We start from the raw sequence: 23,501 nt of genomic DNA, 5'->3' as shown, positions 1-23,501 counted from the left end.
GAAGAAAAGGCCCAATCACATCTGGTTGGGAAAGCAGGAAGACATTGAAAATGCTTTCCTTGCAGAGCGGTGGTGGTACACGCCTTTAATTCCAACACTCAGGAGGCAGAGGCAGGCGGATCTCTATAAGTTCGATGTCAGCCTGATCAGAGTGAGATTCAGGACAGCCAGAGCTGTACAGAAAAACCCTGTCTCAGCCGGGCGGTGGTGGCGCACGCCTTTAATCCCAGCACTTGGGAGGCAGAGCCAGGCGGATCTCTGTGAGTTCGAGGCCAGCCTGGTCTCCAAAGCGAGTTCCAGAACAGGCACCAAAAGTACACAGAGAAACCCTGTCTCGGAAAAACCAAAAAAAAAAAAAAAAAAAAAAGAAAAACCCTGTCTCTAAAAAAGAAAAAAAGGAAAATGCTTTTCTTAAAATAGACTTTTGTGGGCCGGGCGGTGGTGGCGCACGCCTTTAATCCCAGCACTCGGGAGGCAGAGCCAGGCGGATCTCTGTGAGTTCGAGGCCAGCCTGGACTACCGAGTGAGTTCCAGGAAAGGCGCAAAGCTACACAGAGAAACCCTGTCTCGAAAAACCAAAAAAAAAAAAAAAAAACAACAAAATAGACTTTTGTGGGGCTAGAGAGATGGCTCAGCAGTTTAAGAACACTAGCTACTTTGCGGTAACACCGGTGCTACCACCACCCGTTCACGATTAAAAAATAGAGACAAAAGACAGCGGGTCATTCGCCCCAGCAGAATGCGGAATGCCATTTATTGAAGGAGGGAGGAGGTCTTAAATACAGGCTTACAGCACAATGGGAGAACCCTGGAGGGCAGAAGTTTGATACCCATGTTCTACATTCTTGCATCTAAGCTGTTTACACCAAATGCAGGACACAGGAACAAAGAACCTCTGGTGAGCATTCAGTAAGAAGGAAATAGGCAGGGAATCAGCATAGGGAGGACATCTGGTCAAGGTCAACAAGCAAGGCTATAGCTACTCAAAATGGGGGGCCAGGGCCCTACAATCCACCCCTGTCTTCTGGCCTCCTTGGGCACTGAACACAGGTGGTACATAGACATACATGGAGACCAAACACCCATAGACATAAAATAAAAATAAATTAAAAAAAATTAAAATTAGACCTTTACACTAGTACATACTTCTTTTTTTTTTTTTTTTTTTTTTTTGGTTTTTCGAGACAGGGTTTCTCTGTGTAGCTTTGCGCCTTTCCTGGAACTCACTCGGTAGCCCAGGCTGGCCTCGAACTCACAGAGATCCGCCTGGCTCTGCCTCCCGAGTGCTGGGATTAAAGGCGTGTGCCACCACCGCCCGGCAGTACATACTTCTTATAAACAAACAAACTAGAAACTAGAAAGTACAAAATAGAAGATAATTTCCAGTTTTGAAACCCAGGGGATAATTTTGTGTCAGGTTTGGGTCTTAGTATGGATGTGAAAACATTCCAATATCCAAAAAACACAAAATCCAAAAACGATTCTAATTCCAAGCATTTTGGGTAAGAGATACTCAACTTCTGATTTAAAAAATAAAACAAAATAAAATAAATCTAGCTGGGCAGTGGTGGCGCACACCTTTAATCCCAGCACTCAGGAGGCAGAGCCAGGTGGATCTCTGTGAGTTCGAGGCCAGCCTGGTCTACAGAGCGAGCTCCAGGAAAGGAACCAAAACTGCACGGAGAAACACTGTCTGGAAAAAAAAAAAAAAAAAAGAAAGAAAGTAAGAAAGAAAAAGGAAAAAAAATCTAAAAAGTCACCCATACCTATCTGAAACAAAAAGGTATGTTTTATAGGGACATCAATGGCTCATTTCTGTATGAGACTGGAGACAAAATTAAAATGATCTTGGTGATTGTGCTGGCTAGTTTTGCTAACTTGACACAACTATAGTCATCAGAGAGGAGGGAACCTCAATTAAGAAAATGGCTGGAGAGATGGCTCAGAGGTTAAGAGCACTGACTGCTCTTCCAGAGGTTCTGAGTTCAATTCCCAGCAACCACATGGTGGCTCACAGCCATCTATAATGAGGTCTGGTGCCCTCTTCTGGCCTGCAGGCATACATGCAGACAGAACACTGTATATGTAATAAATAAAGAAATCTAAAAAAAAAAAAAAAAAGAAAAAAAAGAAAATGCCTCCACAAGGTCAGGCTGTGGGCAAGTACATAGGGCATTTTCTTTAATCAGTGATTGACGGGGAAGGGCTCCGTCCATTGTGGGTGGGCTCACCCCTGGGCTGATGATCATGGTTCTTTAAGAAAGCAGGCTGAGCAAGCCATGATGAGCAGCCAGTAATCAGCTCCCCTCCATGGCTGCTGCATCAGCTCCTGTCTCTGGATCCTGCCCAGCTTTGAGTTTCTATCCTGACTTCCTTGGCTAATGAATGTGATGTGGAAGTGTAAGCCAAATAAACCCTTTCCTCCCCAAGTTACTTTGATCTGGTGTTTGAGCATAGCAATAGTAACCGGAAGACAATGACTAGCATTCTTCATTAAAAAGTTTTCATTAACACAAAAATAATATTTTGGTGATTAGTGTTCTTCATTAAACGTGTTTAATATAAAAGTAGCTTTTTTTTTTTTTTTTAAGCACTCAGGATTACGTCCAGGATAATATGCATGCTAGATAAACACTCTACCTCTGAACTATAACCTCAGTCTACAGGTGCATTTATTGGTTTGTCTGTGTGTGTGTGTGTGTGTGTGTGTGTGTGTGTGTGTGTGTGATGCTAGGGATTGAATCCTTGAACATCCATTGTGCATGTTAATTAGATAAGTACTTTACAAGCCCAGCCTTAGTACACACACTCCTTTTTTTGGTCTTATAAAACATTTTTTTAAGTCACTTGATTTTTTACCCAACAATGTATCTTCTCAAGATGGAAAGAATGATTCTACAACAGTGTTTCTGAAAGTTTACTTTCTCAAGATCACTTTAAACTCCTTAAAATAGGGGTTGGGGATTTAGCTCAGTGGTGGAGCGCTTGCCCTGGGTTAGGTCCTCACTTAAAGAAAAGGAAGACAAAATAACAATAAACTCCTTAAAATTATTGGACTCCCTCCCCAAGATCTTCTGCATATGTAGTTTGTACCAATATTTACTAATTACAGTTTAAGATGGAGAAAATTTTTAATTAGCTTAAAATATTTTTATACAGGGTCACATGTGTTCTGCTCTGTGTTGCTTTGGGACAGGGCCTCACTCTGCAGCTAGACTAACTTGGAACTATGTAGTTCTGCTGGCTTCCAACTTGTGGCAATCTTACTATCTCAGCCTCTCAAATGCTAGCTAGCATTATAGTTGTAAACCACCGATGCCTGGTTTACAACCAGTTAAATACAACAACCAATATTATTATTAATATAAACAACTTTTTTTTTCATTTTCTTTTTTTTTCGAGACAGGGTTTCACTGTGTAGCTTTGGAGCCTGACCTGGATCTCATTCTGTAGACCAGGCTGGCCTCGAACTCACAGAGATCCGCCTGCCTCTGCCTTCCAAGTGCTGGGATTAAAGGTGTGCGCCACCACAGCTCCGCTTTGGGTTATTCATTTTGTAAAAAACAAAAAACAAAAACAACAGATGATGTTCAATTAGCTCTTGATCACCTTTGTCCTCCAACCTTGGTCTTGGCCTTGGGTGCTTCCTCAGGGTTCGGAACTATTCCTTGGCATCTAGATGCACGAATGCATAAATATGTGGTTTGTATCAACCTCCCCCCACCCCCCGAATGTTTCTAGATGTTTCCTTAACATCTACCGTGTTCTTTTCCCGTTGTTTTCCACAAGGGCGTTGGATTCAGTTTGTCTTCCTGTGCGGACAGAAGGACTAGGTTTCCCGGGTTTTTTCATCTCACCACGCCTACCTGGGTAAAGTGCTAAAGACAGAGCTGTGATGACTTGGCTCGGGGCTCAGCCTCGGGGAACCAAGGACTGAGCACCGGGGGGTGGGAACCTACGCCCGGCAGGTCGGGAGCCTGCTTCCGGGAAGCCGACCGGAAGCCGCTCCGGGTGCTGCGACAAACCTGACTTCAGGGGCCGTCGTAAAAGTGTCGTCTCCGGCGCGTCGGGCTGGCCACAGGTTTCCGCTCGCTGGCGGCCGGGGGTCGGGAACTGCGGGCGTTCGTTTCCCTTAAGATGGCGGACGACGAGACGGACGGCGCCGAGAGGATGGACGTCAGCCCCGAGCCTCCCCGGGCCCCTCAGCGGCCGACCTCGGTGAGTCTTCACCCGCTAGCGCCTTTTGTCCTCTCCCGCAAGTCTCCCGCCGCGCCTCGGAGGGTGTGGGGCTCGGCTTTCAATGGCGTTGCTGGGGAAGGGGAGTCCTAGGATTGAAGGCCTCCCTCCCCCCTATAAAGTTAGTGGCCACCTACACGCATTTCTGCCAGCCAACTCTACCGGGTATAATGACTGTCATCTATTAGTCTCAACGTGCTTAGACATGCATGTCTCTATTTTGAAGTGGGAAGAACTCACGCTGTTATTAAGTGGTTTGCTATAGGAGCTGAGGTGAGGTTGGAGAAGGCCATTTTTTTCGGTGGACGCATTGCTGACCCCTCTTGTTGATAGGAATCCAGGACGCAGCACCTGGTGTGAGATCGCATAGGTGGTTGGACTTGAGATGGCAGTGAGTGTTGCTGCTGTCATGTTCAGATGTCCATTATAGTAGCGTCTTGAGAACTGCAGGTCTGGCCCCCAATGAAGGAAATCTGCCATTTGTCACTACCTTTTAAATGTGAAGAAATGAGAGACATACCGTTAACCAATGCTGGAATCTATACTTGGCTCTTGGATTTTGAAAGAATGAGAAAGCAGAGGTAGTGAACATGTTTGAGTCAATAGCCTGGCTGCAGGGAGAATACTGACAGAGTAGTCTAAAAGGCATGGTAATGTTAACAAATGTCCTGATGTGGTCCCTTCACACAACTAACTAGTGGAGAGAGAGATACTTAAGAAGTACTCACTATTGATCATGACATGTTTTAATCAGTTTGCCTATAGCTGCATATGGAGAAGTATGGGATACACACATACACACATACACACCCCAATGCATTCTACACACACATACTTGTAAGAAACTCATTCTGGACTTACTTTACCCCATCAGACACTTGAACATTGTTTTATGAGACAAGAGAATGACTCAGAAATGAGTCAACCCAGGGACTGGAGAGAGTGTCTGTAAGATAAAAACCGGACAGGGACAGCGTTGGAGTAAGGGTGTGTACTAGGTCAGCACTTGGCGGTCTTCCTCTTCCATCCCGAAAAGCAGTTGAAATGCGTTTCACCCTGGTAGTGAAGTTCAGATGAAAACAATTATAGAGATGATAAGGGATGAGAAGCTAGAAAATGTTTCCAAGTAGGGAAACCATTCTTTGAGTGCTGGGGAGCAAACTCAAGGCTTTATGCATTGCTAGGCAAGGGCTCTTCTTGTGAGCTCTATTGCCATCCCTGCAGCATCTGAGGCTAAGGCAGAAGGATCACTTAAGTTCAGGAGTTCTAGGCAAGCTCTGGGCTAGACAGTGAAACTCCGTCTAAAAACATAAATAGGAAAACGATTCATAGATAGAATCATGTGCTTTTTTATGTAATCTATGTTGCAGTCAGGAGAGTTGTAGTTTCCTATTGCCAAACATGAGTAATGTTTATTTAAACCTTTGCCATATTATTTCTTTCCCACTAGCACTGTAAAACCCCATTAATAAAACCATAAAACATTCATTAATTTGGAATTGGAGATAATGGTATAGAAATTGGACAGGAATCTGTAGCAAACACCCCTTCAAAGAGTAATATATTTCTTTGGGCAAGGCTTTTTAAGCTTTACAAAGTAGCAAGGAGAGGTGTCATGTAGCTCAGGAAACTCAGTCTAGTAATACAAATAATATAAATGATCAAAGAATTTAGATTCTGCGGGGGTAGGGGTGGGGAGTGGCGAATGCCTTTCAGCACTTGGGAGGCAGAGGCAGGAGGATCTCTGTGATTTTTTTCAGATCAGCCTGGTCCACAGAGCGAGATCCAGGACAACCAAGACTACACAGAGAAACCCTGTCTCGAAAAACCAAAAAAAGAAAAAAAAGAATTTAGAGTCAAGATAGGGTGGTATAAGTGGATACAGACCTAGGACTGTGAAGCCTAATAACTCCTTTGGGTTTTGTTTTTTTGGTTTTTTTTTTGGCTTGAATCTTTCTGCTTGACCCCAGAGATCATCCTACTTCCTGTACTCTTTAAAACTGCTGTTTTCCGTTTTGTTCTCCATACTTACTACCCCTGTTGTTAAGCCAAAGTTGCTCAGCTTGAGTCCTCAGCACCCCACCCCCATTTGATTAATTTGTGTCCCCATCACTGCTGGGACTGGTGGAAACAAAGTCACAGATACAGAATAGCTACAGAGCTTTAATAAAGATTTCCGTTCTTGTCAGAGTGCTGTTCTAGTTACAGTTGCTGATTGTCAGATACAGGATCATTTTATTAAATGACAGCACTGACTGTCACCACCTAACATGTAAGGAGAATGAAGTGACAGTGAGGCAAGGTGGCTCAGAGGTTCTTGCTGCATAAGCTTGGTGACCTTCATTTGGTCATTAGAACCAACGTAAAGGTGGAAGGAGAGAACCAACTCCACAAAGTTGTCTTCTGGCCTTCACGCTGTGGCACATGCACCCACCTGCCCACACACAATAATAATAACTTTTTAAAAATTAGAATGGGCCGGGCGGTGGTGGCGCACGCCTTTAATCCCAGCACTCGGGAGGCAGAGCCAGGCGGATCTCTGTGAGTTCGAGGCCAGCCTGGTCTACAGAGAGTTCCAGGAAAGGCGCAAAGCTACACAAAGAAACCCTGTCTCGAAAAACCAAAAAAAAAAAAAAAAAAAAAGAATTGATTCTTGTATCTTAAAAGGTCCAAGAAGCTACATATTCACAGGCATGCCCTAGTAAGCTAGCCATTTAGAAGTTACTAGTTTAGAATTAATGGTTGAGTCTATATGAACTAATAATATCTTTAAGGTCAAGTTGTGTGCATATTCACATACATATACCCAGGAACCAAACAACCTAGGAAATAAGAGTATGGCAGTGTCATGGAAAGGGTAGTTTATTGGATCCATGACAAGGACTGAGAAAATGGGAAACCCAGAGGGCTTTGGGGTGATCTACCTGAACACCTACTTTCTTTGACTGGATTCCCCCCTAAATTCCATCTTACAGCATGTCACTCGGCAAGGTACTGTGATCTTTTTTCTGTGTACTCACAACACTGCGTAGGTGATTTCATCCACTTCTACACCTTTACAAACTATCTATGTATGTTCATTTCCCAGCTTATTGCTCTAGGTCCTCTCACTTCGGAGCTTCAGAATCATAAACTCAATTGCTTGCTTGTCTCCACGAGAATATTTGATAGATGTTTCAAAAAGAGAGAGCAGATAGGAATTAGCTGTAGTAACCCAAGATATAACTTGTATTTGAGAAATTATTGCAGGAAGACAGAGTATATCAATTTGAGGAAGATTTTGGAAATGTGATAGAAGCAAAGAAGACTTGCTTATTAATTTGAAGAAGAAAATGAAAGAAACAGATGACACCTGTACCTCTAGTTTTTGGTCTAAGCATTTATGGTAGATTTTGGGAAAAGACAAGAGGAAGGCAAATCAAAAGAGTTCTGTTATCTTTGTCTCAGTACAGGACACCTCCACATTAGCTCCGCCTTTCCACTAATCTTTGTAATCTAAGCCACCATTTGTTGTCTAGACAACTGGAGCTTCTTAACTGGTCTCTTTCCTTCTACTTTTGCTATCTTAGGGTATGGAGCTTGGAGGAAGCCGAGTGAGTGAAGTCCTGAGTGAATGTGTGCTGTTGACATAGACAAAGGCTTGTCAAGGAGCATGGCCTCAGACCCATGGGAAAATGGCAGAGTCTCCCTTTTTCAACGCTGTTCCCTAAGGGAGGCTCGGAGGACTGGCAAAGCCTTCTGGTCCAGGTGCATATATTGATAGTGTGTATGGAAAATGTCCACCATAACTCTCCTTCCCCCTCCCCCAAGACATTTATGGCCTGAAGAGTGCATCCCTGCAGAGAATGCTCCCATTGAGGTTAGCTGTATACCATAAACCTTGCCTCCTTGTTTATCTGTATGTCATAACCCTGCCTTCTTGTTGAGCTGTATGCAATAACCCTGCCTATCTGTGCTGCATATAATAAATACACTGAGCTTCTGCAGTGCTGAGGTTTCTCCATCCAAGAGTCCACACTATCTGATTCCAGCCTTTTGTCTCTGCACATGTTTTATTTCTTCATTTCTTTGCCGCCCCTAGAGAACCTGTCTGGAAAGATAGGTGTGTAAAGATAGGTGTGTAAATGATGAACCCTGGAGAGGTGTCTTGGCCCATTCTTTATGTGCTACCTTTGAAGGTTGTTTCTCTTGCCATCCCATTATCCAGTTTCTCTAAAGATGTTAATCCTGTGCTGTATTGTGAAAGAATTTCCTTTAAGCTTTAATATCCATTGTCTCAGGTGGCTTAAGACAAAATATTAAGACCTCACTACTCCCTGGTGACTTACTATGAATTCCTGTATATGAGTTAACATGGCACTTATGAAAGAAACAATAGCCATTTTTATTTTGGTTGACAAGTTTGGTATTTTTTCTTTCCTTTCTTGAGATGGGATCTTGTTATATAGCTCAGCCTGTCCTGTAACTCATAATCTTGTCTTCTAGAACATGTGCACCATCACGCATAGCATTATACGTCCTTTAAAAAGCGTTATGTCCCTGTAACAAGTGGAATGCTTGTGGAAACAGCTTTTTTTTTTTTTATTTTTTATTTTTTTTTGGTTTTTCGAGACAGGGTTTCTCTGTGTAGCTTTGCGCCTTTCCTGGGACTCACGTGGTAGCCCAGGCTGGCCTCGAACTCACAGAGATCCGCCTGGTTCTGCCTCCCGAGTGCTGGGATTAAAGGCGTGTGCCACCACTGCCCGGCCGGAAACAGCTTTTACTAAACAAACACCACTGAAAGGCTGCAGAAGAGTTACTGTGCTTCCTTAAGTACCCACTTGTTACCCAGAAGCAATTAAAGCCCTGACCAGAGCCAAGTCCACAGTTATTCTCTTAAGTATTCCTTCTAATAGTTGACTTAATGCTCTTCTTCAAAACAAGCTCTACTTGACTTAGTAGAGTGAGACTCTAACCACTTAATATGTTTTTATGGGCAAACTTTTTAAAAAGCCTTTCAACTTTTTGTTTTTATAAGTAAGCTTGGAAATGACGTTAGCAACAAGGAAGGTATGTCTTCTCATTTATTCCTTTTTTAATGCACACACGCTTTACTTTGAACTCTAAGAAAATGTTTCAGTTGTTTTGCAAATGTATCGTCCATACAGCAGAAAGAGCTGTAGGAAAACATTGCATTCATCCAAAGACTTCAAAGAAAAGTATGGTCAGAGGTAAAAAAGGAAGACAGTGGCTCGAGAGACAAGATGCTTATCAAACAGATTCTGGGAGCATATTTATCACAGGGTGAAAGAAGAGAAAGCGAGACCTTGCTTGTCATGGACCTCTATATATTGCCCTGACTTATATTATTAATGCCATAAATACATGGGAGGCATGTTTACAGACAGCACAAGCCTAACCGGAATGATGAAATGTAGTATGCAAAAGTGGCTAAGCATTAGATTAAGACTGACAATATGAAACTTAGAAATGAAATGAAGCCTTACAAACTAGGTCTACTTGTCTATAGGACCAGGTGTCTCCGTGCCACTGATCTAGGGCATAAGTTACACACATTCTCCAAGCTATAAGTGTGATATAACTGCCAAGAAGAGAATGTGCTCTTTGAGAGCAGGGATTATGGCTGGGATCTCATGCTTGGACTTCAGCCTTTTTTTTTTTTTTTTTTTTTTTAATAAATATGAACTTGTCTGCTGGGCAGTGATGGCACGCACCTTTAACCCTAGCACTCAGGAGGCAGAGGCAGGTGGATCTCTGTGAATTCCAGCCTGCTCTACAGAGTGAGTTCCAGGACAGTTCCAGGGCAGCATGGTCAGAATCTATCTCAAAAACAAACAAATAAGTAAAAATTTAAAAAGGAATTTGGGAAGCGACAGGCCTCTGAAGACTGTAGATGTTTAGTAGTTGGCTTATGGAAGGGTAAGTTGTGGTTTGAACAAGACTCTACCCAAGTTCCTTTTTCAGAATGATGTTCCCACTGGGGCATCTGTAGCTGCACAGTTTAGAGTTGCAAACTTATCTTTTGGTCTCCATGGGGATGAGGAAAATGTTCGGAATGTCTGGGAATCTAAATGTTGTGAGAACTTGTTTTTACGGGATAGTCAATTAGGAAAGCTTTCCTTATTTCCAAATGTTGTTGGAGAAAATGTTTGGTTTTGTTTGTTTTTCTGGTCTTTCATCTTAAACATTTAATTCCTGTTGCAAATGGAGGAAAACACTAAAAAACAACCAGAAGGGGAAAACGATGAAACATTCACCAATAATTCCTGAATAACTTACTTTGTTTACTCAGTAAAATACATATTGTATCATTTAAAAATTTTTTACTTACTTTGTATGTGTTTGTATGTATGTATGTGTATGTATGTGAGACTACAGGCACTCACATACCTTAGTGTATGTGTAGAGGTCAGAGGACAACTTTCAGGAGTTAATTTTCTCCTGCTATTTTGTGGTATCCAGGATTAAACTTAGGTCATCATGGCTGCGACATCTTACTGACCCTTTTGTGTGTGTGTGTGTGTGTGTGTGTGTGTGTGTGTGTGTGTGTGTGTGTGTGTTTTAATCTCAAAAGAGATTACAGAAATTTTAACTGAAAAACAATTTCTGAGTTGGATATAGTGGCTTATACTTGCAACCCTTGAATTTGGGAGGGCAAAGCAGAAGAATTACCATGAGTTCAAGGCCACCCAGAGCTGTATAGTGAGTTTCAGGTCAGGTTGGGCTACCAAGAGAGACCTTATTTCAGTAATAATAATAATAATAATAATAATAATAGACCACCTCTCCTCCTAAGGCTCGGGGATCCTCATGGAAAAGGGGCTGGAAAGGGTATAAGAGCTAGAGGCAGTGGGTAGTGGATAACTGTAAGTAAACAGTGTCTTTTGGACAGAGCAGGGAAGCTGCACTTTGACAACATGCACAAAACCTGTGCAAACCCAAGTCAGACTAGACCATAGCGTGGAGATGGGAGGTGGGCATGAACCCGCCCCAGCCATGGAGCCATTGGCAATTGCTAGACTAGACCATAGCGTGGAGATGGGAGGTGGGCATGAAACCCACCCCTAGCCATGGAGCCTTTGGCAATTGCTAGCTTCTGGAAAAGGGAGACGGTTTTTTTCTTAAGAGTGTCCCTGGTAAGTCAACCACACATCTGAGAATATTTGGGCAGCACAAAGTGATCTTGATGGGTTAGAAAGAGACACACAGTTGGGCTGGTAGGGAAGCAGGGAGAGATGGTCTGGGCAGAGTTGGGAAAGAAGCTGAATATGATCAAAACATGTTGTATGAAACTCCCTCAAAGAACTAAAAAATTAAAGAGCAAATTCTGACGTTCTGATAATAGTGGAAACTTGGTGAGAGAGTGTAATTGTACTGCATCTACTGTAACGGTTCCATAGACAAAGTCAGGAAGGCTTGCTGTCAAAATTTGCCTTGTTATTTCTAGTAACACGTACTTAATCAAGTGACTTCTGAGAACTTCTGTTGTGTGTTTGTGCTGTGCCTGTGGGTCTAAAGGGTTTTTGAAAGGCAGTTCCTTTCCTCAGGAGCTTCCAGTCTACTGAAAGGGCTACCAACTTAATGGCTAGGTGTGGTGGCACACGCCTTTAGCCCCAGCATTTCAGAGGTGGAGACAGGCAGATAGATTTCTGTGAATTTGCGGCCAGCCTGGTCTACAAAAATGAGTTCAGGACAGACAGGGCTACATAGTGAGACCTTGTCTCCCTACAGGAACAACAACAAATCCAAATATACCTGTTAGCATGTAGCTGCAGGATTTCCTGTGTCCCACCTGGCCCACGGTCGAGACAAATCTCTCACCCACAGTTCCGAAGCCTTTTATAAAATAATCACTCAGAAGCTTATATTAATAACTACTTGCCATTAGCTTAGGCTTATTACTGACTAGCTCTTACACTTAAATTTTTTTTCTTTCTTTCTTTCTTTTTTTTTTCTTTTTGGAGCTGAGGACCAAACCCAGGGCCTTGTGCTTGCTAGGCAAGTGTTCTACCACTGAGCTAAATCCCCAACCCCTCTTACACTTAAATTCATCCATAATTTTTATCTATGTTTAGCCACGTGGCTTGTTACCTTTTCTCAGTTCTACCTTGACATCTTGCTTCCTCTGTGTCTGGCTGGCGACTCCTGACTCAGCCTTCCTCTTCCCAGCATTCTCCTTTCCTACTGGCCCTGCCTATACTTCCTGGCGATCGCCAGGTCATCATGCTTGATGGCAAGTACTCTTACTTGATGAGCCATCTTGCTGGTCCAGTTGATTCACCTCTTATTTTGTATTCATGAAGGATAAAAGTATTGCAAATTGATTTGGAAGTACAGAATTATGCCATTATTTGTATTCCTTGATCAGTAAGAAATAACTTGGTATCTGGGAGTGGTGGTGCATACCTCTAATCTCAGCACTTGAGAGGCAGAGGCAGGTGAATCTCTGAGTTCAAGGCCAGCCTGGTTTACAGAGCGAGTTCTAGGACAGTGAGAATTGTTACACAGAGAAATCTTGTCTTGGGGTGGTGGGGACTTGGCTTTAAGGGTGTGGCCCCTGGCAGGCCGGCCATACTCCAGTGTGTATATATATATATATACACACACACACACACACACACACACACACACACACACACACACGTAAAGGAAAAGGACATAAAGTTGAGAAGGGATGGGGAAGTAGGTGGTGGAGAGAGGGGGAAGGGTGGTAGTGAATATGATCAATATGATTGTGTATGAAATTTTCAAAAAATAAGATACTCTATTTTTAACTAAAAAAAGAATTTATAAAAATAAATAAAATAATAGTAAAAGAAAATCTGATTGTCATCTTTTTTTCCTTTCAGTGGTGGGATCAACAAGCTGATTTTTATACTGCTTTCTTACATCATTTGGCACAATTAGTGCCAGAAATTTATTTTGCTGAGATGGACCCAGATTCGGAAAAGCAAGAAGAGAATGTACAAATGTCAATATTCACTCCATTGGAATGGTACTTATTTGGAGAGGATCCGGATATTTGTTTAGAGAAGTTGAAGCACAGTGGAGCATTTCAGTTGTGTGGGAAGGTTTTCAAAAGTGGAGAAACAACGTATTCTTGTAGGTAAGCCTCCGACATTTATAGGATTGGTTACAGTTTACGGGTTAAAGTTCACATCATGCCTGCCTCACGATGTCTTTTTCCTGGTTTGTCACTGCCTATAGTGTATTTAATCTTAAGTTCCTTTTAGCTTATGCTTTAAGTCCACTTTTGCCCATAGAGTTTGATTTTTAATATATGATTTTAATATATATGATTTTTAATATATATGATTTTTTAAATATATGATTTCTTATTAAACAGTTCTCTCACTCTTTTTTCTGTTCTTCAAAAGTATCCAAGAGGTGGGCGATGGTGGTGTGCACCTTTAATCCCAGCATTCAGGAGGCAGAGGCAGGCAGACCTCTGTGAGTTTGAGGCCAGCCTGGTCTACAAAGTGAGTTCCAGGAAAGGCTCCAAAGCTACACAGAGAAACCCTGTCTCTAAAAACAAGACAAAACAACAAAAAAAGAACTGTAGGTCAAGGGTTGTGTGAGAACAGCTGGAATATAGTTGAATGTCAGAGGTCAGTTGTATGGAAATTGGAGGCAGGTGTAGGCCTTTTGTTTTGGGTAAAGGAATTGTCTTAAATGTCATTGTAGATCAGGAAAGTTTTTACATTCCTGCTTGAAATTTTGTTTCATTTTTTTTATGCTTTTAATTTTTATTTATTTATTGAGATAGGGTCATACTATGTAGCCTTATCTGGCCAAGAACTCCCTATATAGACCAGGATGGCCTCAAACTTGTAGAGATCCACTTGGGACTTAAAGGTGTGCACCTCCATGCCCAGCGGACGTTTTTGACTTAGATATTAGCACCACTTTTTGTTTTCCTTCTTTGCTCGAGGTCATTTAGGTTCTAACTATGCCTTTTTAGACTTTATCAGCAGAGTTTCATTGCTTATGCCTGACTTGTTCTAGGCTTCACTGAGTGTGTATAGTTAATAGTTTTTGTGTTTCCTGTATCCTACAGTGTTTTTTATCTTATTTTATTTTGTGTGTTTTGCTGCATGTATGTCTGTATACCATGTGTGTGCCTGGTACTGCAGAGTTCAGAAAAGGGGACCTCTGGAACTGGAGTTACAGGGAGTTGTGAGCTGCCATATGGGTGCTCAGAATCGAATCCAGGTCCTCTGGCAGAGCAGCCAGTGCTTTTAACTGCTGAACCATCACTTCAGCCCTTAGTTAAAAGTTTTCAAAAACAACTTCTTTATCCTGTTACTTTCTCAGGGGGGTAAAAAACAGCTCTTGCATTTGTTTTCTATTTTGCTGCTTTGTGTAGCAATTTATTTTTTCCCCCGTATAAATTTTAAGCCAAAGCACAGTTTCAACTAAAACATGTAAACATTTGTAGCCCTCATCTTTCCAAAATTTCTTGGAAACATTGTGACAGTTAGAGGGTAGTGTGTAGAAACCATGATTGCTGTTAAACATCCCACAATGTACAAGATAGTTCCTTCTACCCCAATAAAATAATTACTAGTTAATTCAAAAGCATCAGTAGTGTTAAGGGAGATTATTATAGAGATCTACAACTTGTAAAATGAATAGATAACTGGGGCATCCAGCCCGATACATCTATAGTTTAACCCTTATACTTACAGAACAGTCTAGAAAAGGTGGAGGTGGGGGCAGGGGTAGTTTAAGAGTCAGAAGACCAGGGCAACTGCTACTAGATAGTGTCTTCTAACCCTGACAGGGAAGCTGCACCCATGGAATCTCAGCAGTACCGTTTCCTAAATAAGATCTGCATAATGACAGCACCAGTTGACATGCCAGCATGGACAGGGAGATTTCACAAGGTCTTACCCTAGGTCAAGAGCTGCTGGCAATCAGGGACTGCTGAGATAGAGTCTGTCTTCTCTAGGGACAAGCTCCCTTGTAGGTTATCCAATCACAACAGTCAGCCCTAAACACATACACATCTGAGCAACACTAAATGGACAAGTAGGGTGCATGTGTGTCAGTAATAAAGAAGAGGTCATGAATTTGAGAGGGGGTGGAGGACACAGAACAAGTTACAGGGGGAAGAGGGAGGCATGGAGATTATGTAAAATACAGTGCTCATATGGAATTCTCAAAAATAAAATTCAAATTAGAAACTAAACTAAACAGATTAGATCATATATTTTTACAGAGAAGTTTGAGAGTTTTGGACAACCTTTATGGCTTAAAATTCACCCTCTTTCCCTCCCCTTTCTCTTCCGCCAGTTCTAAAATTCCTTTTGTGTGTGTATTGTTGAGACAGGATCTTAGTGTGTAGCCCAAGCTAGCCTTAAACTCACTCTGTAGCTCAGGCTGTCTTTCAGCTCTTAGCAGTTCTCCTGCCTTCACCTCAAGAGTGCAGAAAGTACACATGTGCGCCACCACCCAACTCCAAAATTTATTTTTCAACTTTCTAACTTTGTCTCTTCACATATTTAAAAGATTTAATTCTGGCCGGGTGGTGGTGGCGCACCCCTTTAATCCCAGCACTCGGGAGGCAGAGCCAGGCGGATCTCTGTGAGTTCGAGGCCAGCCTGGACTACCAAGTGAGTCCCAGGAAAGGCGCAAAGCTACACAGAGAAACCCTGTCTCGAAAAACCAAAAAAAAAAAAAAAAAAAAAAAAAAAATGTGTTAGAAATGAGGCTGAAATTATGGCAACAGTACTGTCTTTTTTTTCAAAGTGTTCTTTTTTATTGTTTTGTTTTGTTTCTCAAGACGGGGTTTCTCAGTGTAGCCCTGGCTGTCCTGGAACTCTCTCTGTAGACCAGGCTAGCCTCGAACTCACAGAGATCTGCCTGCCTCTGTCTCCCAAGTGCTAGGTCAAAGTGTTCTTAGAACTCAGCTTTTGGGGCATTTTTGTGTTCGTTTTGTTAATATACAGGAAGCTCACTCATTTTATAGTCATACCTGAAGTGTCAGTGCAAGTTGGTTTTTGGAATCTAATTCTTTGTCTTTTTCAGGGATTGTGCGATTGATCCGACATGTGTTCTCTGTATGGACTGCTTCCAGAGTAGTGTTCATAAAAACCATCGTTACAAGGTATGAAAAAAATACATAAAATCACCTATATAGTAGGAATCTGACGACCATCTAGTTCAAATTTTTGAGTACTGTTTCATTTCCTGCTAAATAGCTCTGATGTGGAGTTAAATCTGTCCAATGATAAGACATCTGCTACCTCTAGAAGTATCTCCTTATAGCATTTTGTGGTGACATTAATGAGACAGTATAACGTATGAAAATCACTTAAAGAATAAATAAAAACTTCCAGGTGGTGGTCGCTCACATCTTTAATCCCAGCACAGGAGGCAGAGGCAGGTGGTTCTCTGTGAGTTTGAGGCCAGCCTGGTCTACAGAGCGAGTTCCAGGACAGCCAGAGCTACACAGAGAAACTTAGTCTTGAAAACCAAAAAATAAATAAATAAATAAATAAAATAAAAATAAAATTTATAAAACCCCCAAACCTATGTAACTACTGCCAAATCAAGGAATGGGACAAGGCAGGTTCCTTCTGATCTCAGTCACTTTATCCTCCCTTGAGAACACTCTTTACCCTGTAAATGGTGTCCTTGATTTTTTTCCCTTTCAGCTTATGCCTCAAATCATAGTGAAAAGTTTTATCTGTTTTGAACTTTATATAGTTGGATTCGTATGGTAGGTACATAGTTCTTGTTGAATAACCTTACGTATGTAACTGTAGTTTGTTTGTTGGTCTTTAATAAACTATATTGTCTTTATTCACAGTACTGCATGTGGATATGTAGATTGCTCCAACTTGGTACTGTTAATAATTCTGTTGTGAACATGTTTAGTATACATATAAGATTTCTCTAGGTTGTATATCTAGAAAAGAATTATTGAGTTCTAAGACATATAGATCTTTAGTCCTACTTAGATAACGTATGAAGTGATTATGCCAATTATAGATGCTTTTTTTTTTAAGATTTATTTATTTATTTATTTATTTATTTATTTTTTTTTTGGTTTTTCGAGACAGGGTTTCTCTGTGTAGCTTTGCGCCTTTCCTGGAACTCACTTGGTAGTCCAGGCTGGCCTCGAACTCACAGAGATCCGCCTGGCTCTGCCTCCCGAGTGCTGGGATTAAAGGCGTGCGCCACCACCGCCCGGCCCGAAGATTTATTTATTACATATAGTGTTCTGTCTGCATGTATCCCTGCAGGCCAGATGAGGGCACCAGATATCATTACAGATGAATGTGAGTCACCATGTGGTTGCTGGGAATTGAACTCAGGACCTCTGGAAGAGCAGCCAGTGCTCTTAACCCCTGAGCCATCTTTCCAGCCCAGATTCTTAAACTGTATATGTGAGTTCAGTTTCCCACATCCTCGGACGATGGGCCCTGTAAGTTGTTGTAAAGTTAGTGATCCTCAGGAACCTCCTGAGTGCAGTAGGCAGCAGAGCAGTCTCAGAATTTAGTTTTTGTTGTGCTCTCCTAATTAATGATGGGGTTTAGGCTTTGCCTTATATGACATGCTTCAAGTACTTGCAAAACATAACATTTTGAAGATATATCATCCATATCTTTTGTAAACTTGAAAGTTCTAGGCCAGCCTGGGTTACATAGAAAGACAGGCTTCTGAATAACAAATAATAAAAAAAATTAAGTCTACAAGCTTAAAGAAAATATTCTTCAAAAGAGAGTACATGGAAAATGAAACATTTTCAAAGTTGCTCACACAGGGAGCTTTAATGGTTTTGAAATTCCCTCAGTTTCGACTCCAAGTTAGAGTGTTTGTTTCATTGTCAAACTTTGTATATTACCTGTACCTTATGTAGATTCTTTTGACGAGAAATACTTTATAAAAGAAAGAAATCAGGCTGAGCGGTGGTGGCCGGGCAGGCAGAGGCAGGTGGATCTCTGAGTTGGAGGCCAGCCTGGTCTACAGAGTGAGTTCCAGGACAGCAAGGACCACACAGAGAAAAACCCTATCTCCAAAACAAAACAAAACAGAATAAAAAAAAACAAACCCAAAAACAAACAATGGGAAGGAATATGAAGGTATATCTAAGTGTAAAAGCAGACTCATATCATCTCCAGATGGTGGGACAAAAAGGCAACTGTAAATTTTTTTTTTTTTTTTTGGTTTTTCGAGACAGGGTTTCTCTGTGTAGCTTTGCACCTTTCCTGGAACTCGTTCTGGAGACCAGGCTGGCCTCAAACTCACGGAGATCCACCTGCCTCTGCCTCCTGAGTGCTGGGATTAAAGGCATGCGCCACCACCGCCCGGCGGCAACTGTAATTTTTATTTATATTTATCTGCATTATTCAAAGTTTTCCTACAAAATTTTCAGTATCTTGCTTAGGTACACAGATAATTTTGTTTGAGTTGGTTTTTTGTATGCTGGGGGTTACAGGAGGTAGGCAAGCACTGCATCACGGCGCTAGATTCCCAGTCCTCATTTGCTGATCTTGGCAGTGCCGGAGGTTGAGTCCAGTGTGCTTTGTACACACATGCCAGGCAGGAGCTCTATGGTGGAGCTGTAACCCAATCTAATAGATACATTTTTTAAGGTGAAGGTAATGAGAATTGAACTTAGACTTCATATGTGCTAGGCAAGTGCTCTATCACTGAGCTATATTCCCAGCTCTGATAATTTTCTAATGCTATATTTGTGTGTATGTTTTGTGTGTTTCTGAGACAGCCTGGCACTCTGTAGTCCTGGCTAGCCTAGAACTCACTTTTGAGCACAGGCTGTTCTTGAATTCACTATTTTTTTTTTTTTTTTTTTTTGTTTTTTGTTTTTTTAGACAGGGTTTCTCAGCGCCTTTCCTAGAACTCGCTTTGTAGACCAGGCTGGCCTCGAACTCACAGAGATTCGCCTGCCTCTGCCTCCCGAGTGCTGGGATTAAAGGCGTCGGCCACCTTTAGTGCACTAGAGGCGAACTCACTATTTAGTACATGTTGGCCTTGGGCTGGCAGTAATCCTCCTGTTTCATACTCCCAGATTTGGAGATTTCAGACATGCACTCTGAATGCTATTTTATTTGAAAGACAGTATGCAGTATATATACTCATTATGCAGAACAGATTTCTAGAATATATAAAACAGGCTGATACTAAAACATACCATATTAACTGTTTTGCCTTTGTTTTTGTTTTATAGACAGGGTTTCACTATGTAGCCCAGGCTGGTCTTTTTTTCTTTTAATTATTTATTTATTTTTATTTCATTTGCATTGGTGTTTTGCCTGCATGAATATCTGTGTGTGAGGGTGTCCCCTAGAACTTAAGTAAGCTGCCATGTGGGTGCTGGGGATTGAACCTGGGTCCTTTGGAAGAGCAGTCAGTGTTCTTAACCGCTGAGCCATCTCTTCAGCTACCTGCCCCCCCACCCCATGCTGGTCTTGAACTCAGAGATCTACTTGCCTCTGTCTCTCAAGTGCTAGGATTAGAGTGTATGCTATCATACCTGACATTAATAGCTGTTTTTATAATTAAATCTTAGCTGCCAGCTTTGCTTGTTCTTTGGTCCTTTTGATCTTAACATCCCAATTCATTTTTAACAAATGCTATTAAAATTTTCTGTGTCCTAAATACTATGAGAGACATAGAAGGTACAAAATACATAAGGTCTGAACCTCATCCACCAAAGGTTTATAGTCGAGTGGGGATACAGGACACCCAAATCAGATAGAGATATGAACAGGAAAGGACAGAGAAAAGGAGATTACGAGTGAATTTGTTTTCATCTCTGGGTATGTTCTAATTGGTTTTGAGATGTATTCAGTAAAAGACTATCAACTCAAGCAGGTCTGATTCTTGGTGTCAGCTTCTAAGACTCTTTCCACACCCCCCCCCCCCCCCAAGACAGGGTTTCTCTGTGTAGTTTTGGTGCCTGTCCTGGATCTTGCTCTGTAGACCAGGCTGGCCTCAAACTCACAGAGATCTGCCTGGTTCTGCCTCCTGAGTGCTGGGATTAAAGGCATGAGCCACAACCACCTGGCTAGAAGACTCTAGAAGAGACTGTGGCCACAGCTTTCATTCTATTTGATCAAGTATTATGCTGGTCTTTGACTCTTAGAATTTAATTTATCAAATCAAATAAGTTGGCCACCTCTGAAAGGACAATAGCAAAGTGAGTAGCAGAAGATGCTGTAAAACAAGGCTCAAATTTTGTTTCTTTATTGTTCTCAAATACTGTCTTAGACTCTCTTGCCACTGAATGTTTTCCTTGGTCCTCTGTTCTTGTATTTTTCATGTTCAATACTGCTTTAGACCAGTGGTTCTCAACCTGTGGGTTGTAACCCCTTTTGAGGGTAGCCTAAGGCTTCCAGAAAACACAGATATTTACATTAGAGTTCATAATAGCAAAATTACAATTATGAAGTAGCAATGAAAATAATTTTATGGTTGGGAGTCACCATAACATGAGGAACTGTATTAAAGGTCGCAGCATTAGGAAGTTGGAGAACCACTGCTGTAGACAAACATAATACATGATGCTGAGAAAAGAACCAGGCCTTGGCATGTACTCCATCACTGAACTATATTCCAACCTCCCTCTTCTGTTTTGTTTTTGTTGTTGTTGTTTTTTCGAGACAGGGTTTCTCTGTGAAACAGTCCTGGCTGCCCTGGAACTCACTCTGTAGACCAGGGTGGCCTTGAACTCACAGAGATCCACCTGCCTCTGCCCCCCAATGCTGGGATTAAAGGCGTGTGCCACCACCGCTGCCAGCCCCTTCTCTATTTTTATGACAGTTTTTATACTGTAGCCCAGGATAATCTGTAATTGACTATGTACTCAGACTGATCTTGAACTTATGGCAGTCCTGTTTCAGTTTCCCAGGTACTAGAATTACAGGTGTAAACCACCTCTCTCAGTTTCCTACTTTTTTATTTTCTTAAAAATTTTTACATTTATTTTACTCAATTACTTGTATGTAAGTATTCATGTGCATACCTTGCGTACATGTGGAGATCAAAGGTCAGCTTGTGGGAATCAGTTCTGTTGTCCTATCATGTGGGTTCTAGAAATCAAACTCAGGTCACCAGGCTTGGCAGCAAGCTTGGCTCACCTTTGCTTTGTGAGCCATCTCATCAGCCCAAGCCTTTGTTTTCATAAAAAGAAGTATATATATTAAATTAATATCTGAACCATTTTTAAGTGTGTGTGCAACTTGGTGGCATTATGTATTTTAAACTCATACTGTGTGCCCATTATGTCCATCTCCATAATTCTTCACTTTGTAAAACACAGACACATTAAACAGTGGCTTCCCATTCCTTGCTTTCCCCCTGGTAGCCATTATCCTACTTTCTGTCTCTGTGAATGTGACTTCTGTAAGTACTTCATATTAATGAAATCAGGCTTGACTTAGCATAATGCTCTCAGGGTTTAAACATAGCATATATCAGAATTTTCTTCCTTTTTAAGTTTGGATAATATTCTACTATGCAGTACATTTTGATTATCTGTATATCTATTGATAAACTCAGATTGTTTGCATAAAATTTTGATAGATTTAGGTCAGGTCTTTTTATTGTGTTGCTGTGCCAATTTAAACACTCATTAAAAGGATATGGGTCAAGGGTGGAGCTATTGCTCAGTGTTAAGAGCACTGGCTGCTCTTACAGGAGGGTCCAGGTTCATTTTCCAACACCTGGAAGCTCACAACCATCTGTAACTCCAGTCCCAGGGGATCTGATGCCATCTTCTGACCTCCTCAGGCACACAAACATACATGTAGGCAAAGCACCCTCACACATGAAATAATAAATCTAAAAAGAGAGTATCAGAGCTGGGCATGGTGGCACATATCTGTAATTCTAGCACCAGGGAGGCTGAGGCAGGATTAAGAACTCAAGGCCTCACTGGACTATATAGAAAACCCTGTCTCAAAACAACAAAAGAGATGCGGAAATATTCTTACAACTGTCTCCAAACTTTATTTAATTAGTCTTTTAATTTATTATCAATCATTAAATAACCTCATTATTCTAATTTGCCTTTCTGTAAGCATTTTTTATAGTTTAATTGTGCAGGTGTTTTTTTCATTGTTGTCATTGCTTTCTTTCATTTTTTTTTGGTTGTGGGGTTTGAACCCTGTGCTTCATGGATATTAGGTCAATACTTTGACATTTGAGTTACTACCCTAGCCCTTGTTTCTTTTATGTATTATTTATGTCTATCCTTTTTCATTTTCTTTTGCCTTTCCTATTGCTGTGTTATATACTTTAGAAACATTTTTTTGAATATGCTTGTATTTTAATTTTTTAATTATTTTATTTTTGAGACTGAGTCTCACTATGTAACCTTGGATGGCTTGGAACTTACTATGTAGACCAGAGCGGCCTTGAACTCATAGAGATCTGCCTGCCTCTGTCTCCCTGAGTGCTGGGATTAAAAGCAAGCATCACCACACCTTAATTTTTTTTCAAGTGTCTAGTCAGGCTTATTGATATGTATATTATATAAACTAACATGTACTCTTTTTTTATTTATTTTTTAATGCCAAACGCCATTAATTGAAGGAGGGAGGAGGTCTTAAATACAGGCTTACAGCACAATGGGAGAACCCCGGAGGGCAGAAGTTCGCTACCAATGTTTTACAGTCTTGCATCTAAGCTTTTAACGCCCAATATGCAGGATACACAGACAAGGAACTTCCCTTAAGCATTCAGGAGGGTGGAACCCGGCAGGGAATTAGCATAGGGAGGATATCAAGGTCAGCAAGCAAGGCAGCAGTTACCCAAAACGGGGTGGGGGAGGTGGGGGGGGTAGGGGGTGGGGGGGTGACTTAGGTTGCGTGGGATGTCAGCAGGTCACCTTATCCGTCATGGAGACGCCTGCCCAGGCCACACAGGCGCTCTGTCTTAGGTTGGTGAGCGCCCCCCAGGCATTACTCATCTCTGAATTCTCAATCGTGTGTGAACTGCAGAGTTAACTGCTGCCAAAGATCTCAAAGTGGTGCTGGGCTTAACATCTACTCTTTTAAGTGTCCTGTTTTGTGAAATTTGGTAAACATACATTTGTGTGATTACATTAGTAATACTTGCTAGTAGTAAGCTAGAAATATACATAGAAAAAGTTGTGTGGTGCCCTAGCTCCTGGCATCTACTCATCTGCTTTCTTTGCCTTTTCAAAATCTTATATAAGTAAAATCATGTAGTGTGTAGTCTTTCTTTCTGGCTTCTTTCATGTGTATAATTGAAATCAAGGATCAGCAGTTAGT

General features: G+C 41.5%; 1 protein-coding gene across 1 annotated transcript in view; it reads left to right on the top strand.

The window, feature by feature from the left end:
- The first annotated feature begins 4,026 nt into the window (after nucleotides 1–4,026).
- Ubr1 (ubiquitin protein ligase E3 component n-recognin 1) overlaps nucleotides 4,027–23,501 on the top strand; it is a 135,229-nt gene continuing 115,754 nt past the window's right edge. The window contains exons 1-3 of the mRNA XM_052726086.1: nucleotides 4,027–4,218; nucleotides 13,086–13,342; nucleotides 16,267–16,345. Coding sequence (XP_052582046.1) covers nucleotides 4,138–4,218; nucleotides 13,086–13,342; nucleotides 16,267–16,345 — 417 coding nt within the window. The 5' untranslated portion in view covers nucleotides 4,027–4,137. The remainder of the gene's footprint in view (nucleotides 4,219–13,085; nucleotides 13,343–16,266; nucleotides 16,346–23,501) is intronic.

The sequence above is a fragment of the Peromyscus californicus genome, unplaced genomic scaffold (assembly GCF_007827085.1).
Source record: "Peromyscus californicus insignis strain IS unplaced genomic scaffold, ASM782708v3 Scaffold_7__1_contigs__length_154581171, whole genome shotgun sequence".
Lineage (NCBI taxonomy): Eukaryota > Metazoa > Chordata > Mammalia > Rodentia > Cricetidae > Peromyscus > Peromyscus californicus.
The sequence above is the reverse complement of the archived record's forward strand: the minus strand, read 5'-3'. Positions and strand labels throughout refer to the sequence as shown.